Raw genomic sequence first — 19,357 nt, 5'->3', positions numbered from 1 at the left:
ATTGCATGCTACAAGGACTAGAGAGTAGCAAAAACTTTCCTTCCATTGTCTTGTGTTCAAGACAAATCTATAAGAAATTAATTAATATTTACTGAGTGCTCCTTATGTGCCAGATACCATACCCGACCCCGTGAGGTACATAAGGGGCTGGTCCAGGGTCGTCCCAGCTCTCACAAGCCTATTACACAGTGGAAAAGGTGCATGAAACAATGATGAAGGAGACCATGACATGCAGTGTGGCAACAAGACGGGCACCGTGGGCAGTCAGAGCCCAGGGGGAAGGAGAGAGAGGCTCCAGGTCTGCACGGGTTAGCAGAGAGTACTGAGGGCATCATGGCACAAACCCCCAGGCTGCTTCCCCATAACCTGAGGCCGTGAAAGCACCTGGCTCCCCATCCTCTGAGGCACGGTGTTTCCATAACCCTCACTTCCTGGTAACATTCCGTACTCACTGCTGCTTTGTGTGGGTGGCAGCCACCTGGTCAGTAAGGTCAGGGGTGGACTACCCCTGGGCCTGGGATTCCAACATCCTGCTGTACAAATGGGGCCAAATGTGTCAGGCCTCCCCAGCCTCTGGATAAGAGTGAGGTCACATTCGAACAGATGCCCCACTGACAGTGGCGCTCACCCCAACCTGTCGATTTGGGACTTCAGTCCTCCCACCTAATTGTCAAGGCTCCCCAGACAGAGCTGGGCAGCTCGGGAAGGGTGAATGTCACTCATGTCCCCCAGTGTCTCCAGGCCAGCCAGGACTCCTACTGTTCTTGGGCCTCAGCTGTTCACTTCTAGGGATTCGAGTCCTCCATTTCTAGCCTCCACTTTGCACCGTGGTCTAAAGCAGACCGGCAGGTTCAGAGAGCAGAGACTCACCTGTGAGGTGGGGGAATTCAGCACTGCTGCCCTCTGCCCCAGGCCCAAGCTATCTTTACCGTAAGTCCATCAGCCTCTGTGCCATTTCCTGGGGCCACGTCAGGGACTAAGGTCATATTGGCCTTTCTCCCTTTTTAATTCCTACTTCCTCTTAAGTTGTTTCTCCAGCCAGAAGGTCTCACACTTCATGTGTGTCAGGTAACAAATACAGACAACTGCAACCCTTGCGACTCTACTATCTCCCCAGCCGTGATTCTTCCTGCTCCAAGCTGGTGATGGCAGCAGGGACACTTTAGCAGCTATAAATGCCGTTTGCTGGGAGGTAATTAGGTACTGTTCATATGCTATCTTAACTTTCACCCACAGCCTGTAGGAGAGGTTTGACCCACTGGATAGATGAAAAAGCTGAGGATCAGAAAGTTAAGTAGCAGGTTCAAGGTCGCACTCCATGTAAAAGGGAGCGCCAGGTTGCCAATCCAGTTCAGCTGACTCCAAAGCTCTTACCCATTCTACTACAAGGTGGCCTCAACACATAGCTATCCAAAAAGCTGGGCATTCTGAGTGTTCTTAAACCAGACACCAGACCCTTGGTTCTCCTCGTGGGAGCCATAAAAAGAAGGTCCAGCCTGAGGGGTGACTGTGCACCTTGGCCACGAAATCCCTTCCCTGCCCAGTCTCAGTTTCCTCATCTGAAGAATGTGGGTCAGTATTGGAGATCTATCAAGTCCCCTCTGGCCCTGACTATAAGGACATGCAATTCTGGGAATTTGCCCCGGTAGCCATGCTCCAGGGTCAGAAATATTTGATCTGCTAAAATTCAGTCCTTCTTTGCAAGGCTGGGGAAAAGGTTTGGATTTTTAGTTTGTGTGTATGTGTGTTTGTGGTGGTTGTGCTTCAGCCCAAGCCGTGAAATGTGATTGTCAGCAGAAAACAGAATGAAGAGGAAAACACTGGGGTCCATAGAACAACAACATTAACAGGCATGTTCATCCTGTCATGAAGAAGCTGGTATTTAAAGAGGACTTGCTAAGGGCCGAGTCTGAGCCCAGTGCCCCACAGTGGTCATGTTGGCAATTCTTTTTCATCACCTCTCTGTGGCAAGAGCACATGTTATCTTTTACTGGAAGGGTCAGAGGCTCTGAGAGGTTAAGTAACTTGCCCAAAGTCACACAGGTCAGAGCAGTGAAGCAGGGATTCAAAGATGCTCTTGATTCCTCTACGGTGCTCCTCCTTCCTGGGGTTCTCCCCTCACCCTGGGGTGGCCACATGAAGCCTTCTGGGCCTGGCGTTGGAGCTCCTGAAAGACAGCCCAGGTCAGCTCATCACAGTACTTTGACTAGGAGATTCCTCCAGACAGCTGATCCTCCTGACACTGTCAGTTCTCTGACATTCTTTTATAAAACCCATTACAGGAGAAATGGAGCCTTTGGCATCCTCTCCTCCTCTCTCCTCCCCCTCTCACCTGTTCCCTTCTGGCCTACAGTTGGTTACAAACCTCTCTTGCTGTCTATTTACCTTTTAATAAACCCCATCTCCTTTCGGAAAGCTGCTTAACACTGCACCACTTAATTTCTCCTCCAGGCGGAATCTGCCAGATGGAGCCTTTGTCCCAAGCCACGTTGATTTGTCTTATTTTTAAGCAGCCCTGAGCATGAAACCAAAATAGCACTCCATTCCCAGGTGCGGACTCACTGAGCAGGGGGACCATCAAGAGTGTATCAGTGCGTCCACCTGGGGCAGCTGTTCCAAATGGGCTGGATTAATGAGGGAACGGCTCCCACAGGCGGCTCCCAGCCAGCTGCTGGTCGCATCTGGGCGTCACTCAGTGCAAACGCATGCTGCTTTTACGCCTCAGCTAGATTCTGCCACTTGTGTCACCTCTGCTGGCTTGACCCCCTCGGGCTGTGCATCCCTGGCTTCTCCACAGTCCTGATAGCTCAGGGGACAAAACAGACCCTGGAGAATGGGGTGACAAGTACAGAGTGACCAAATGCAAGGAGGACATGTCCCTCAAGTCTTTTTTTTTAAATACCCCAAAGTCCTATCACATTTGCCTGATTGTATAGCATAACTATAGTGAGCTCATGATAGATGTCATTGTTCAAATTGTGTATCGGCTCAATCACTAAAACTCTGTCCTCCCAAAGCACAGTTTTTTAAACGAACACCCTGAAATCACATGGGTGCCCTAGTGTCACTCCTCCTGACAGGATATCCTGGGAGAGGTATGCACGTTTGCCTATTCGAGAAGGGCATTCTCTGTCTTGGGGAGGACCTGCCCCCAGGAAGGTCCCTTCACTGCCAGGTGCCATCCTAAGGAAGGGAAGATTTCATCTAAAAGAACAACAGGGCCTCTGCTGCCAGTTCAGCGGTGACTTCCTTGGGATCCAAGGAATGATATACAGAAGACAGGCACAGATCTGACTTGTGGCTTGTGGGTGGCTCCTTGATCTTGTGTTGCCTTCATCATGATGGGGATTGACAAGACGTTTCAGTCCAGTTCCCATAACTGACTGTTCTTGAACTTGGACATGCCCTAAATTCATCTCCGAAGTCCTCCATCTTCCGTCATCTTACTCACCCATGTCCCATAATAAGCAGTGGAAGGAATGAGTGAGATTCAACATTCACAGAGGGTGGTGCTTCAGCCACCAGCTCACCGTTTGCCAAAACCTTCAGAAGCAGAGTCCTCTGGAAGCACTGGCCATCGGGATGCTGCTCAGAGTCGATGGTGTTTTCCCTAAATCCAAGCTCCAATACCAGGTGGAATGCTGAGATTCTCCCAGGAATTCTCCATGAGAACATGGCAGCTAGAAGGGGCTGGGAAGGGGGGGGGTGCTGATGTGTTATAGATAATCATTGGTTCCTTGGGGGCAATTTTTGCTACGATATTTAAAAATTCTTCTATTAAGCTTTTTCTCAAAAAGAAAGAAAATTTACAATAGAGAACCAGTCCCCTCTTGACTCTTGAGATTCCTTTTCTCACTGACATTACGAGCCTTTCCAGTGCCTTTAAAGAGCTTTATACTTGAATATTGATCAGGTGATCCCAGAGCTGCTTTGAAGAAAAAACTACTGTCCCCAGAGCAGGCAGAGGGACCCTAAAGTGTTTGACAGTCACAGTGGCACTCGTGGTGGTGAAGTATCTGACCTAAATATATAGACAAGCATATTTTCAAACATATTTCTGAAGTGACAAGGACAGAAAACCATGGCAACCACCCCTATTCTTCACTTTTTAAAAAAGTGATATTCAGCAGAGTGGTATTTAATAGATTGAGATAATCAATTGAAAGGTGCTTGGAAACCTGTTGTATGCTTTTTTGCATGAAAGAAAGAATTCTCACTAAAATGCTACAGACACTTTACTCTCCTCGGCCACCAAATATGCAAAAGTGGTCTCAGTAGTCACTGGGGTGACGTAGCCCATGCTTTGATTCAACTGAGTCTGCTGCATTGAGTCCCCAGGGCCATGGACCACTGCCAAAGAACCCTGAGTGATAAGCTAGTTCCCCAGTTCAAATGTCCCTGTTTATTATAGACTGATCAGGTTTTCCTTCATCCTTCCAAATGGAAGCACCTTCATTTCAAGGGCTTGAGGGAGACTCCTGGCAGGATCTTTTAGGACCAGTAAGATGGACTCTTAGCAGGGGAGCCCCAAGAAAATAAGACATCAAACCCCTCAACCTCCCAGGTACTTTTGTTCACATCCCTTTCTCTGTGAAAGAGTGATCTTGTCCTGCCCAAAACAGCTCAGATTCCAAAAGAAACAGTAACAAGCCCAGAGAGGGCAGCATCTGTGTAGAAACAGCAGAGGAGTCGGGCCTCTCCAGACCATTGCCCTTGGAGACCCCCAGCTTCAAGCTTCCGGGGCTCAGGTAGAAAGACCCCATGTGGAATACTGGTTTGGTTCCAAATCCCAGAAGAAGAACGTTCCAAATGCAGCCTTAGAAGATCCCACACCTCCAGGGCAGATCTTCAAACTCATTCAAGAAATAATTCAGGACTCCTGGAAGGTTGAATTTGGCCTGGCCTGTGCTAAGGTTTCATAGGACCCTCTCATGAGGACCTAGAAATATTTTTTTTAAAAGCAGAAGATGGGTTGGATCAGACTACCCAAGAGAACAGAACTCTTTAAATGTTCAGGAAGACTTTCTGGACCAAGAGCTCTATGGAAAATGGAGTGTGTTGCCTTCAAAAATGGGGAGATCCTGTGGGGCACCTGGAAAAGGCTGAACACTGGATGCCACCTGATGAAACCTGTGAGCTTCACTGTCACGTTGGGTTCAAGCTCAGGACTCGGCTCTCTTTTTTGTGAGACTGGGAAAATTTTTGTTTTGACCCTCAATTTCCTCATCTGGGAAATGGGCATGATAAAATCTACACGATGGATCATTAAGCAACTGAACAAAACAGTAGCCCCCATGCTCGGCAAATTAGAAATGCTAAATTTTCAATTGTTACCGCTACTGCTGATATCTCAGCTTGACAAATTGAATGGGAAGATAAAGCATGTCTTCCCCTCGGCTTCCCCCAACCCATCGAAATTCCTGTTGCCTTCTTCCTAATGCCCTGACTACCTCAGGTTTTCTACTTTATCACTGTTTCAAATATTCCTAAATAATGACCAACATCCCCACCTCTCTCTCTCTTTTTTTTAATCTATTTTTTAGTTGTAGAGGACACAATACCTTTATCTTATATATTTTTATGTGGTGCTGAGGATCGAACCCAGTGCCTCACACATGTTAGGCAAGTGTTCATCTGCTGATCCCCAACCCAGCCCCGCCCAAAGCCACTCTCCCCCTGCCCCCACCTATGATCAAAGCAATCTTCTTTGCAAACCTCTTTTCTTCAATGATTTCTGGTTATGTTGGTAAATTATATAAATGAAGAGTTTCACTAAAATAGAAGTAGAGTTCATTTTCTTCTGGAATTTTTCTCCTGCTAAGAAGCAAGGGCTGAGCACAGTTACCTGGTCAATAGTTGGCAGTCAATCAAAATGCTAAAATCATCACCAGGAGAAATCTTTCCCTGGTGGGCTTCTACAAACCATGTCTAGGTCTTCAAGAGAGAGATCATAAGGGTGGTCCTCTGGGGGAAGATAGAATCCAGAACAGTCTCGTGACAGGCTGACCAGGGAGGTTGCTAAGTGCTGGCGGGACCTTCTTCCATTCATTTATTAATTTTTTGAGGAATCTTAAAGCTCACTGAGACCCCTGTCTTTTTCGTCCCCCAAGAAAACAGCAGCGCTACGTGCAGAGGTGCTGGAAGGATGTGCGCGTGGGAGACTTCATCCAGATGCAGTGCAATGAGATCATCCCTGCGGACACACTCCTCCTCTTTTCCTCAGACCCCAGCGGGATCTGCCACCTGGAGACGGCCAACTTGGACGGAGAGACAAACCTCAAGCAAAGATGTGTCGTGAGGGGCTTCTCCCAGCAGGTAGGACTTTTTCTAAGCTCTTCGGTGGTAAGGTCAGAGGGAAGAAGCGAGCTATTTCTACTGGAAAGTCAAACTGGAAGGTAGTGCAAACAGGACTGGATGACTCTGTCCCAAGCACCTCAGAAACACTTCATCCTCCCAGCACCCCTGTGAGATGGGAAGAGTACCCATATTGCAGATGAGGAAGTTGAGGCTTTGCTAAATGGCTTTCTGAAAGTGTTCAAGTTCTCTAATGCAGACTGGTTCTGAAAACCCAGGAGACTAAAGGCTGTTCAGTTGCTATGGGGTCAGCCACTCCCACTCATTCTGCTCAGTTCAGCTGCAGTAGCCACTCCCTCCTTGAATCTTTAATACTCCGTTGGCCACTTCTAAGCAGCAAGGAATAAATAACTATTTTCCACTCATGCATGCCTTCTCAACAGTCCTGAAGCCTCTCTGAGTTCAGGGAGCCATTGCACTTACATCAGTGGTTCCTTGGATGTCATGGAGAAGCTATTTTGTATGGTGGTTACAAGCTCAGACTCTTGGGATCGATAGAGCTGAGTTTAAAGATTAAACCCTGCCACTTACAACCTGTCTCTCACCCTAGGCACCCTCATCTAGAAAATGAGGACAAAAATCATACCCTCTCCACAGGGTTATTCTAGAAGACTAAATGATATGCACACAAATGACTTAGCACGAAGACAGAGCACAGGGAGAGACTGGTTAATAGTTGGTACTAATATCAATGACTTTTGTAGGCAACCCGTGTGTTGACTCACTGAAGCTGGGTGTCACGTTCCAGTTTTCATTATAAAATTCCCCTTGTAGGTGTTGACTTCCAACCTGTCACCTTTATCTTGTCATAGAAAAGAATAAGATTTTTCTGGCTTCTCTTCACTCCACCAGCCTGTGGCTTGGGAGAAATTGAAAGAGTCACAGGATTCGGGAGAAAGAAGACCAATGGTCCGTTCCTCAGAGAGTCTCCTGAGCAGGGGTGCAGCTGTCTAGACTGACTCTTCTCCAGAGTTCAGCTCACCCTGCCCCATGCCACACTCCCTGGTGAACAATCCTCACGGTTTATTGTGTGTGATTGATCTAATTCTCAGAAGTCTGTGGTCTCCTCCTCTATTTAATGCTCAACGTTTTAGGTTTCTCCACACTTTTACTGGTGCATTGTAGTTGTACCTAGTGATGGGACTCGTTGTCACTTATTCATGGATGCACACAATACAGTTTGGCCAATATCGTTCTGCAGTATTTCCCTCCCTTGGTCCTGTTCCTCCCTTGGACTTTCATGAGATCTCTATACCACACACCTTTCTTTTCCTTTTTTTCCAAATTCCACATATGAGAGAAAATGTATGACCCCTGACCACCTGAGTTTGGCTTTTTTTTCACATAACAGAATGTCTGCAGGCTCCATTTTCCTGCAAATGACATAATTTTTTTTCTCCCTCTTTCAATGGAATGCTCACAGCTACTCCAGGGTTTTGCTGGGAGAGTCAAGGGGGACAAGGAGAGTAAAACAACAAAATACAGGGCGTGGCACCTGCGGAATGCACAGTAGGGGCCAACTATTACTGCTGCACTGGAAATGGGCTTGTCTCACCCCTCTACCCCCCACCCCCCCCCACCCCTGTGTCATCACACTGCCACTGTCACCACAACTGTCTGCCTGTTGGGCAGTTCTGGAACTAGGCATTGGCCCCTGAGTCTCTCACTCTTTGCTTGTCCCTCCCACAGTCACTGAATCACCCCCGTGTTGATGAAAAGGCAGGGTGAGATCTGCCCCGAGTTTACCAAGTCAGCCTCGCCGAACAGCAACAACCTGACCTGGCTTCAAAGCCCTGCTCAAAGCCCTGCGGCATGCTTTCTTGGCCAGAGGTTTTCAAACCTTTCTACTCGTTTTTATTTACAGGAAGAAATATATATTACACACATGTGCATAACACTGACGTCTTAGCCTGACTACTACAATGAGGCGCTCTCTCCCCCTCCCCCTCCCCTCGTCCTCCCTCCTCCTCCCCCCCGTCCTCCCTCCTCCTCCCCCCTTCCTCCTGCTTCTTATAGTAAATTTCTGTTTGCTCACAAATCTCGCCCCTCAGCCTCCATAACCCCGACATTCTCATCCAGTTCTGAACCGTTCTGAACTCTCTCTGGCAGTCAGGCCAATACTGTTGCCTTTCAACCAGTGACATCATCTTTGGCAGTAGCTCCCAAACCGTTCCATGCATGTTAATTAGATGGTTGGGGATTAGAATGAAGTCAGGGGAAAGGGTCATTCACACTCGGTAGACCAGCCAACTCAGTAAGTCTCTCAAAGTCTCGCCCTGAATTCTCACAGGGCACTTGGCTTGAAAAATAAAGTCAATTCACTTGTGGAAAGAAGATGTATAGGAGCTTGACGTTTTCCAGAGTTCTCTACTATTGGATTAATTCTCCTTCTCCTTTTGTTCAAGAGCATTTTTAATACAATAGTGAACTTGGGCCCATAATGAGGGCTTTGCATGGTTATCTCGTTTATCTTCGTGACAACACAAGAGATAGGAACTACCACTGTCCCTTCTGAGCAGTAAGGAGACTGTAGCACAGAAAGGTCACATAACTCACCCAGCATCACTAAGCCAGGGAAAGTGGGAACTAGGACTCAAAGCCGGGTTTGTCCAGAGCCTCAGCTCTTAAAGTCTGTACTAGTTCATCTCCATTGCTATTTGACTGTTACCTGAGTTTACCCAGAGATGCTAATTTGAAAGCACATATTTATTATTTTCAATAATCTTTTCACATAAAAGTATCAGGTGGCAAGAAGAATTAAAGTAATAGAACTAAAGAATTAGATCTCAACCCACTGTCTGGGCAATAGTGTTGACTACTCTTTGCTACCTTGTTTCTCCCCTATACTTTAGTGCAAAAGACATATGGATAGAACTCACTTTGGGCTAACTCTGTCATGTAGGATCTCTCAAATATGTTGGTCAAAGATGCAGATGAGAGTTGCAAGAAAAATGTTGCAAGGTCAAATAAGGTGAGAAGACAATTTAAATATTATGTGCCACTAACCTTCTCTGATACTTGAATATAATCCCCAAGGAGGAGAAGGGCCAAGTGCCAGTGTGTAGCATTTCTTAACATTTAAGAACAGAAACCTTTTATTCCAAGCAATGTGTCCCAGAACCACCATAGGAAGAGTAGCATCCCCACTTGAAAATTTGCTGCAGATATATTACAGGAGTTTAGGGTGTATCCCAATCATCACTGGGGAAGCTTTTAAAAGACACATGCATCCTGCCCTACTGCCACCACTAAGTTACAATTCACTGGGACTGAGTAGGGACCTGAGCATGAAGATCTTGATATGAACCCACCACCACCTCTGTTTTAGCCAACTTTTCCACTGCTGTGATCAACAGACCTGACAAGAACAATTTGGAGGAAAAGTTTATTTGGGGGCTCACAGTTTCAGAAGTCTCAGTCCATAGACACCAGCTCCATTCCTCAGGGCTCCAGGAGAGGCAGAAAATCATGGCGGAAGAGTGTGACAGGGGAAAGCAGGTCAGAACATGGCCTTCAAGAAGCAAAGAGACTGTATTCACCAGATACAAAATATATACCCCAAGGGCATGCGCCCAAGCCCACCTCCTCCAGCTACACCTTACCTGCCTTCAGGTAGCACTCATTTAATCCCCATCAGGGGATCAATTCACTAATTGGGTCAAGGTTCTCATAACACAATCATTCCACCTCTGAATGTTCTTGTATGGTCTCACACATGAGCTTTGGGGGGACACCTCATATCTAAACCACAATAACCTGCTTGAAGACCCTTGAAACCCTTGAAAAAGAAAGGTGCCACCTTGAGTCCTTCCAAAAGCCACTTAACCATGATGAGAACAAAACCACACCTATGCGCTTTATCCTGTGTGCCTCTGATACATTGTCCCTTTTAGTCCTTACACCCACCCTGTAAGGTGGCCATCGCTGTCCTCATTTTATACATGAACACTCCGTGAAACAGAAAAGGTGAATCTTACTCATGGTCTCAGAGAAGATTTGGAACCCCTACAAATATGAAATGTTTGGAAACTTGATGTCTTAAATAACGAATACCAAGGGAGACTTTTTCCCCCTCTAAATCTCGCTTCACCTTCCCAAAAGGGTTTTAACTAATAACATAGATTTCTAGAAATTCCCCACCTCATCCCCACACAAAATTTTTACTGTCTTGTGGATGACAAGAGATCACTAAATTCAGTTAATTCAATGTTGGCTTCCCTAGATCAGCATTTCTCAAGGCCCAGGACACAAAACACTTATCCCAAGAGACAGGTTTTGAAAAATATGGTTCCTGGTCGAATCAAATTGGGAAGCCAATGTCTTGGGACCACCCCCCCCCCCACTTGGAAGTTCCAAAGTTCATGAATATATGAAGTTCTCTAAGTTGTACTGGGACAACCAGGTGTGTTAGACTTTAATGCTGAGCTCTCCAAACTATTTGAATAACCTTTTTCAGCACAAATACATATTCACATTCCTTTTTGGGAAAGATTTACCTGAATTGTGGTTCAGACTGATCCCAGTGGGTGAAGAATGATGGAGAAGTTGACAGCCCTCTTGGCCCATGAGGTTCATGCTTCCCTTTCCTATTTAGGCTCAAATGGAATTACAAACAAAGAGCCCTGGAAAGGGTCTTCTTTCCATGACACTGTGGTTACTAGAGTTGGTTTCAAAATCCTTTTCTCAGAATCCAACTCTGGATCAAACCAATTACTTGTTCCGTTGAACCCTTTATCATGATATGCACTGTCTTTAAATTCACAAAATTATTGATCTGCTTGTGAAATATTCATTCCCATCTCATCTCGTGAGGGAAAGGGATTAGGATTAGGATTCTGGTAAATTCCATTGCCCAGCAGGCAAGAGGACTGGATTAGAGCATTAAATTGTACAGTTTTCTTTGTGGTGGCATTCTGATGCCTAAAACCTCTTCTTTAAAGAGGGTTTTAGCCTAGAAAATTGACAGGTGAAAATGAATACCTGTGGCATTCGTTTTTGGTAAAAGGAAAAGTTACCAAAGCCAAAGAATCAGAAATGGATTCTGCCAATTAATACTTTAAATCAAGCATGTTTCTGGAATCTATAATCCATATCATTGAAGCTCAAGTCCTATTACAATGTGTATCAGATCCTTTCCTGATGTCAATTAGAAACCTGCAAAGTCAGAACAGACTAGTCATTTCAGCATCACCCAAGAGCTTATCAGAAATGTGGACTCTCAGACCCCACCCCAGATTAAACCAGATTCTGCAGTTTAGCAAGATCCCCAGGTCATTCACAGGCCTATTAAAGTGCGGAATGCTTTGGCCCAGGGCATCATTGAGGAATGTAATAATTTGCTCATCTGTTGATTGTTGAAGTTAAAAGTTCTTCATTGAGTCTCCCTTCTCGCTTGCATTCCACCCATAGTTAGTGCTTAACTGTCATGTGCTTAGCTGAAACAGTTGTTTGAACTTGGATCCTCTGCAGTGAGAATACACACTGGTTCTAACATAGTCAGATAGAGGAGGATGTTTTCCCACAAAAAGTGGAGGTCTGATAAGGAGAAATTTATCACCATCCCAGTTCAGTAATGACAAATGTCAGATGGAACAAAAGATGATTGCCTGTCTTCTCAACCTTGGCTGTCCTAAAAAAAAAAAAAAAGTACTCTTCCCTGGTGGATTTCGTAATGGGTCCTGCCCTTAATAGATTGTTCCAAATTTCCATTAAGAATGCTATTTAGTGTTTTCTACCTGTTGATTGTTTGCCTAAATGTTGAGCAGAGATCACATTTTCTAGAATTATTTTAATATAGGATCTGTGTAGCAATGCATAATAATGAACAGCATCAATAGAGAACGGGATTGAACACATACCTGATCGAACTGCCGTGGGTCGTTCTTCTAAATGTTGGACACCTATTGTCTCTGTTCCTCACAAATAATCCTGCTCGGTGGCACTAGCAATGGACTGAGCTCAATTTAAACACAGGCAAAGTTCTTTACTGCTGCTTCTTCCTTTTATTGTGGAAATTTCTAAATATGAACAAGAGAGAATTATATAATAATTTTTATGTACCTATTGCCTAATTTCAACAATGAACTCATCACCCATCTCGTTTTTCAACGTCCCCTCCTTTTATCCTCTGCAAATTATTTTGTAAAAGATTTTCCATATCACAACATTTCATCTGTAAACATTTCTGTATGCATCTCTAAAAGATAAGATTTTTAAATATACCATGGTACCATTTTCACACCTAAAAAAAAAATTAGCAGTAACTCCTTGATATTAACTTTCAAGTCAGTGGTCAATATTTCCTCACTCGTTTGTTTAAATCAGGAACCAAACAAAGCCAAATATTGATATTAGTTTCTTAAAGTTAATTTACTCTACAAGTTTCTCATTTAGCTCTTTTTTCTGGTATATTTAGTTTCTGTTGGGTAATAAACCTAATCATTTCTGCAAAATTTCAAATAGTCTGGATTTTGCTGATTGCACTGACTCCCTGTGGTATTATTTAACGTGTTTCCCCTTGCACTGTATTTCCACAAATTGGTAGTTGGATCTAGTGCCTGAATCAGATTCAGAGTAGATCTGGTGTTTGTGTGACATATGCTGCATGACCATCTTGAGAGAGAAAATGTCTTTTTTCATGTTGGTAGTCCCTGGTAAAGATTCTTTATATCCATTAAGCCCACGGGCTTTGCAAAATGATGCTACTCTGACTCACATCTATTTTTACAAATTCCCCTTCATTATTGGGTTGTGCTGAGTTGTCTTATGGACAGGAAATGCTGGGTAAGTGTTTGATGCTTTCTTTTCATTTATCAGTTTTCAATTTAATGATTTGGTTCACTAGCATCCTCCAAGGTGGTCAAGTGAGTTTTTCTCTTTTAATATCTGTAAGAATTCTTAGATATAAAAGCAGTGGATGCGAATCAAATCAATGCAGCTGTACTCTTTACTGGTTGCCCATCTTTAGCCAGTAGGAACTTCAAAAATAGAAGTGGCTCCTGAGTCCTTCTGACAGGACCTCAGTAGTTGCCAACAGATCTGGTTCCTTTCCACAGAAACTTATATTTAGAAACTGCAGTAAGTATATGCTAGAGGTGCTCATTGCTGTCTGGATGATCATTATTTCTATGTTATTTAAGTGACAGAATTAGGACTTTTTTAGAATTGAATACATCAGAATTTGTGCTGATAAGACAATTCCAACTCAGGACTAGAGGTCTGAACTCTACCTCATCAATACTGAACGTGTCAATCCTCCCACCACATCAGAAAGAGTCCTTAGCCACTTTGCTACTCTACTCCCTTTTAATATTTACCACTAACAGGAGCCTGTGAGGTAGAAAAGGTAGGAATTGAAAACATTTTAGGGTTAAGGAAACCTGATCTCGAAGAGATTGGATTTTCAAATATCACCCAGTTAGTATGGCACGTAGTCAGAATCAGAATTCAATTCTGATGATCCTGGTTGTTTTTCCCACTGATAAAGTAAATCCTTTTATATGTAGTTTTTATTTCTCAAATGAATATAATTTTCACGTATATGAGTGTGCTGAAGCTATCCAAGTTCTAGGTTATAATTGTTTAGGGTAACTAATAATTTTATGGTGAAGAAACAATTCTATGAAAAACCATTATCATTTCTTCTGGACTCTGTCCTCCTTTTAGTGAGTTTCTTCTCCAGTCTCCTACTGGGATGTGGACACACACATGTACATTGTAGAAGGGAAGAGTCCCACTTCCCAGTGTTTAGCAGTATTTGTACATTTCCACTGAAAATAATTTTCCACTTGGATCCCTCCAGAGCCCTATGAGGAAGCTCTGCTAGGTTATATGAAGATGTAATCAAGTAAGGTGCATATGGATGAGAACTGAAAAATTGCCTCCTTCCTACTATTTCCATATCTCAAGATAACACATTCACATTTTCATATTGACCATCACCACCTTAACCATTAAGAATAGTCATTATGGGAAATATTTGGTGTCTCAAATGATAATCATACCAATCTACCGATTAGTCAAAACTTGGTTGTACATAACAGAACTCGGCTTTAAAGTAGCTTGGACCAAAAGGGGATTAACTGGAAGAATTCAGGGCTGAGGGGGGCCTTATGGTCCTGTGCAACCAGAAAGTCAGAATCCACCAGTACAACCTCCAGCTCTCATCTGCATTTCTCTCAATGTTTGGCCCCAACCTTTCAGACCAACAGTACTTGTGCTTACAGCTTAACCCCAAAGAGGGATGAGGAACCTTTTGTGATGTCTAGATTGAAAAAAACATTGCAGAGTAAAAGGCTGAATGGCCCGACTGGTACCATGTGCCCACTCTTAGGCCTGCTAGCTCTGGCCAGAGGAGGAGGATTCTGTGAGTGGCAATCCACAACTTGAACTTCATAGTAAAGTTTGGTCTATGGGGTGGAAGATTTCTGAGCAGTGCAGAAATAAGTATCCATGACACCTATTACACACTGGGACTGTGTAAGCCTAATTCATATATTAACAAAGTCATCCATCCTTAAGGAGAGGGCTAAATATCCTCTGTGTCTCCCCTGCAGCCACTAGACCTCTTTCTCTTCCCGAAGGGCCCTTCCCTGCCTGGCCTCTCTCTGCCTCGGCAACATTCTGTACTGTGCACCAGGGTTACTTAACTTCCTTATGCTCCCATAGGTTTTGTTCTTGTCTCTGTTGAAATCCATTCAACAAATTCACTTAGCATCTTAGACACTGTGCCAGGAGTTTGGTTGTTATCAGCAGAGGTGACACATCCTGATCACACCTTCTGCCGACAACTCCTTATGATTCCTCAAAACTGAAATTCATGCTTTTCTTTCTTTTTTATTTATTTCTTACATATATGACAATAGTGGAGTGCATTGCATTCATAATTATCCATTCACAGCACAATTTTTTATAATTCTGTATATAAAGTATGTTCATGCTTTTCTTCTTTGCCACCTCTTTTGACAAAACATTGGATTTCATATCATTTTCTTTTATCTCAGTTATGCCAAGGAAGAAAAAAAATGGGCACAGAAAAGATTCGTCTGTGTACTACTCATGTAAGGCACCAATGTCCATATTTTAGACATCCTGCTATTTGTCTACTCATCCATTCAAGCTTTGACCCCTTTATGTATGGCCTCTACATGGCCCTCTATGTGGTGGGTCTGTAGCATACTCTAGGGGTGCTGGAGTAAGCGAGAGACAGGCAAGCTGTGAAATTACACAGACCATTGTTAACAAACAATTCTTCTAATAATTCCTCTTAGAAATGACAGAAAAAGATCAATGGTACATGCCTATAATCCCAGCTACTCCAGAGGCTAGGACAGGAGGATTGCAAATTCAAGGCCAGCCTCAACAACTCACAAAAACCTATCTCAAAATAAACAAGTCTGGGGATGTGGCTCAGTGGTAGAGTACCTCTAGGTCAATCCTCAATACTGAGAGAAAGAAAGAAAATGACATGTGTTAGTTTTGAATGACAAACTCATGCCTTATATGTTAGGAAAATGTCCTAAAAAGATCTCAAGATTACTCAGCCCTGAATATGAAACAGAATAGTTGTCCACTTACAAAAAGGGACCTCAGACTATATGGAATCCTTAGATGGAGTCCCACTCACCGGACCCTCCAGTCCAATCTGTGTGCTTTGTGCAGATGGCTGGGGCAGCAGGGACCCTATGGCTGATTGAATACCCATCATTCCTCATCCAGAGCCAGAGGAGAGTAACTGGCAGTCGCTCTGTTGTGTGTTATCTTGAAAAGGATTCTCACCAACCAGGAAGCAGAGAGGTTATCTAGTGCTGGGTAGCTGTCATTAGTTTTCAGATTGCATTTTCAGAAATCATGGTGTTGTTTAATTTATATTCCAGGAAGAAAGAGTCAGCAGCTAGGGTGTGAAGAACATTTGTATCAGACAAGCTGGTAATGGGAAAAAAAAAAAAAAAGAAACCTGTAAGAAGTAGTCTTCTGAGTTTTCAGCACATACTACCATCCCTGTGTGTCACTACCTTGTTGGGTGCTGCTTGCCTGTCCTGTAACTCCTATGACCTGGGGTGGTCCAGGTGAGCAGTCCATGGCTGAGGGTCACTGCACTGCCTACCATCCTCATGCTGGGCACAGGTTCTTCTTGTAGTCCTCTCACCCAAGGATCGCAGAGAACAGACTCAGAGCTGCTCAAAAGCATGATCCCTCACAGTTCCCTTCTTCATTTTCCCAGATATCCTTGGCTCACAGGAGACACTCCATGTTAGAGGTGTTTGCTGATTTTCCTTTCTTTGATCAACAAATTATTTGTTGAATGATATTTCTTAGTATCCATCGAAGGGGTGTCACAGTGATCTAAGGTGTTCTTCCTGTCCTATAGGAATTTCACTGTGGGCCACTTTTTCTTTGTAATGTCAAGATCCTCTATGACTATGTAGTTTTTTAAAAAGTGCTTTCAATGTTTATTATTTAAGAAATTTGATTTTTGGGAAAGCTATGCATTTGGTGGCCTTTAAAAATATATTTGTAATTTACTAATCTCAAGAATTCCTGAAGAAATTTGAAAAGTAGCAGTATATGTATGTCTGAGACTTATTTTACACAGTTTTTTAGTTCATACAGGAAATTCGTGGATAAGCTAGAATAGTTTAGTCTACCAGTTGAAAAACAACTGACTTATAGAAACATCTTGGTATTTGACAGTTTAAAATGTAAGATATCACAAGTGATATTAAGAATTGTTGAGGTTCAAAGAAAAAAAAGATTGCTCAGGTCTGTGGTGAACAGAGATGGGTTCCTAACAAGTGAACCCTCGACCTTGAAAATGGAAGTTTAAAAGAGCAAGAGAACTGCCAATATAGAAAATTTAGGAATAAAACATTTAAGGCCCAGATCATCTAGGCAGGCAGCACTAAATGCAGCGAGTGAAAAATAAGGCAAACTTTAGAATGAGACAAACCTGAGTTCTCTTGAGACATGTGACCTTGGGCCAGTTACTTATCATAATCAGCTCAGTTTTCACCTCAATAAAATGGGGCTAATCAGTTTCAAACACTTCATAAATAAGGAGTAAATAAGGGGTAGCCGTTTTGAAATGCAATTTTACCAAACACCACCAGAGGAAAATATTTAATAGCCTGTGGCCTGAGTAGATGCTGTATTGGTTAGGAGTCTTTGTTTCAATAAACAAAAGCAGCTGGCACAGGGGTGTACACCTGTAATCCCAGCAGCTCAGGTGGTTGAGGCAGCAGGATCACAAGTTCAAAGCCAGCCTCAGCAAAAGGGAGGTGCTAAGCAACTCAGTGAGACCCTGTCTCTAAATAAAATACGAAATAGAGCTGGGATATAGCTCAGTGGTCGAGTGCCCCTGAGTTCAATCCCTGTACTCCACCTCCCAAAAAAAGAAACAAAAGCAATTCTGCTTAACTGAAGCAAACTGGAATATTGGTAAGAGTGTGGTAGGAAAGGGGAGAAATGCACACGACTTACAGAATCAAAGGTAGCTGAAGATCCGGGCTCAGAAATAAGAACCAGGAAACTTGAAGGCAGTGGAAGGCTAGTAGCAGCAGGAATTATTTGATGGTCTTATTCTTTTGATTCCTTCCTTGAATCATTATACAGAATCCAAAGTCTAACAGCGGAGAGTGTCTAAGGGTCTGGGTTTCTGGACTTACAATCCCCTCAAGATTATGAACCAAGGAGGGAAGGTAACATCCCCTAAGAAAGTCAAAGCATGTTTATGCAGGAAAAGTGGAATGGGAGGCAGGCAGGCAGCAAACAATGACCCAGTGCAGGAAAAAACTTCAAAAGACCATGCGTACACATATTATTTAATCACATTTATTGATCAACTTGATATTCAGTTGTGAAAAATAGTGGAAAGCAAACCCCAAAGGTACAATGTGTGGCAAGCACCAGGGAAATGGCCTGTTCTGGTTGCCTGAATGTATCTCAGTCTGACGATTTCTTCTTGGCCTCCCCAGGGGCACAGGTCAGCCAGGAGCACCTCAACCCTGGGGAGTTATTGCACCCTGACCTTTGGCTCACTTTCTCTGGCCTTCAGAGGTCCCGCCATGGACACACCTAAGCAAGACCAGGAACTGCAGTGTTTTATAACTCCAGTAATTCATTTGGTTTCTAATCTCTTCCTCCTTCCCTCCTGGCTTGTATAACATGGGTATTCAGTAAACGCTTGAACTCATGAATGAATGAGTGGGATCTAGGATTTTGAAGATGTTTTTTTAATTTGCTGAACCAAAATGCATTCCCATAAAAGAAGTGACCACCTTCCTTCATATCAATTAAGATCAGACCTGAGACTTTACTTAACGTGTGGGTCCGTCTTTACAGCAAGGCCTGCTTTCTATCTCCTCGTCCATCATCTTTCATGATGTACATTCCTAGAATCATGCTCTCCAAAACTAACTCTACTTTAACAAATCTTCATGGTGTATCTGTTGAAATCAAGTGTTCCAGGAACCACTCTAGAGGAGATCGACAGTCTACTAGACCTAGATACACGTGTGTTAGACAGAGACATAAACCTTGCACCCAGAAAAGAGCAATCAATTCTGATGGGGTGGAGTAAAAGGGTCTATGGGGATTAGAGTGGGCTTCATAGGAGAACTGGAACAAAATCGCCTCTTCAATACTAAATTTTAAAGCAATCCTTTAGAGAATGTTTTCTAGGCAAATTAGTGCCTTAACTTCTATGCATACCCGTCATGGGTACCCTACTTTAAAAAGCAAATGTGTTTGAAAAAGGCAACATTGCACTGAGTACTATGGCCATTTTATGTATTTTCTATGGAGAATGGATTCACTTAGTACATCAGGCACTTCATTCACAGGAAGTGGGAAATAAAACCAGAAAAGGAAACAGGGCCAAGCGAAGAACTCACTCTAGCCTTTCCTTCATACACCCAATGACACTGTGGTCAAGAAAGCAGACACCATAGTATTCGAAATCATAAGGGTAACCCCTGTCTTCCTATTCTGCTGGCCAAAAGACACT

The 19,357-nt window shown here is 43.6% G+C and overlaps 1 protein-coding gene across 2 annotated transcripts in view; it reads left to right on the top strand.

Annotated features, from left to right (window-relative positions):
- Atp10b (ATPase phospholipid transporting 10B (putative)) overlaps positions 1-19,357 on the top strand; it is a 335,264-nt gene that overhangs the window by 229,921 nt on the left and 85,986 nt on the right. For both annotated transcript variants that reach the window (XM_046426272.2, XM_046426273.2), the window contains one exon: positions 6,111-6,315. In XM_046426272.2, coding sequence (XP_046282228.1) covers positions 6,111-6,315 — 205 coding nt within the window. The remainder of the gene's footprint in view (positions 1-6,110; positions 6,316-19,357) is intronic.

The sequence above is a fragment of the Marmota monax genome, unplaced genomic scaffold, assembly GCF_021218885.2.
Source record: "Marmota monax isolate L192 unplaced genomic scaffold, Marmota_monax_Labrador192_F-V1.1 WCK01_AAM20220418_F8-fsc00246, whole genome shotgun sequence".
Classification (NCBI taxonomy): Eukaryota; Metazoa; Chordata; class Mammalia; order Rodentia; family Sciuridae; genus Marmota; species Marmota monax.
The sequence above is the reverse complement of the archived record's forward strand: the minus strand, read 5'-3'. Positions and strand labels throughout refer to the sequence as shown.